The sequence below is a fragment of the Suricata suricatta genome, chromosome 5, assembly GCF_006229205.1.
Source record: "Suricata suricatta isolate VVHF042 chromosome 5, meerkat_22Aug2017_6uvM2_HiC, whole genome shotgun sequence".
Lineage (NCBI taxonomy): Eukaryota > Metazoa > Chordata > Mammalia > Carnivora > Herpestidae > Suricata > Suricata suricatta.
Genome location: NC_043704.1, coordinates 15,518,752 through 15,519,283, shown reverse-complemented (window position 1 = coordinate 15,519,283; position 532 = coordinate 15,518,752). Strand labels below are relative to the sequence as shown.

Below are 532 nucleotides of genomic sequence, written 5' to 3'. Positions count from 1 at the left end.
CTAGCAGCAAGAAGAATAATATCTTCTGTAGCAAAATGGTCTGTAGCCACAGCAGCCAGAGCCATAGCCATAGCCACAGCCATATCCGGTGCCATAGCCACAGCAGGAGCCATAGCCACAGCCATATCCACAGCCATATCGGGAGCCATAGCCACAGCCATATCTGGTACCATATCCACAGCCATAGCCTGTTCCATAGCCACAGCCATAATAGGGGCCACATCCACAGCCATAGCCATATCCGCAGCCATAGCCACAGGAGTTGCTGTAGTTGCAACACATGTTGTCAAGAGAGGACACTTCACGTGTGTTGTGAGAGGATGTGGTGAACTGTGTGTCTTCTACTAGCCTTGGACCTTTATATACTGTCAGTAATTGGCAAAGCATACCATTCACCCCCTGACTTACCCAACAAATATGTAAGCAACTATGTTGTGTCAGTGACTGTCAACAATCAGCAATATCTTAGGTAAATTGAGCTTATTATTTTGGTGACTCTCATTTTATTTAAAGAGCAACAATTTTTTAAGTT

At 45.1% G+C, this 532-nt stretch overlaps 1 protein-coding gene across 1 annotated transcript; it reads right to left on the bottom strand.

Moving 5' to 3' along the window:
• Positions 1–282, bottom strand: LOC115291078 (keratin-associated protein 6-2-like). The gene has a single exon (XM_029938678.1). It carries the CDS (start codon positions 280–282, stop codon positions 1–3), a length of 282 nt encoding a protein of 93 aa, XP_029794538.1.
• Between the last annotated feature and the right edge of the window lie 250 nt (positions 283–532).

Bases quoted from the DNA above. Each gene is read 5' to 3' on its own strand.
- LOC115291078 (XM_029938678.1), bottom strand. From the start codon at position 282: ATGTGTTGCAACTACAGCAACTCCTGTGGCTATGGCTGCGGATATGGC.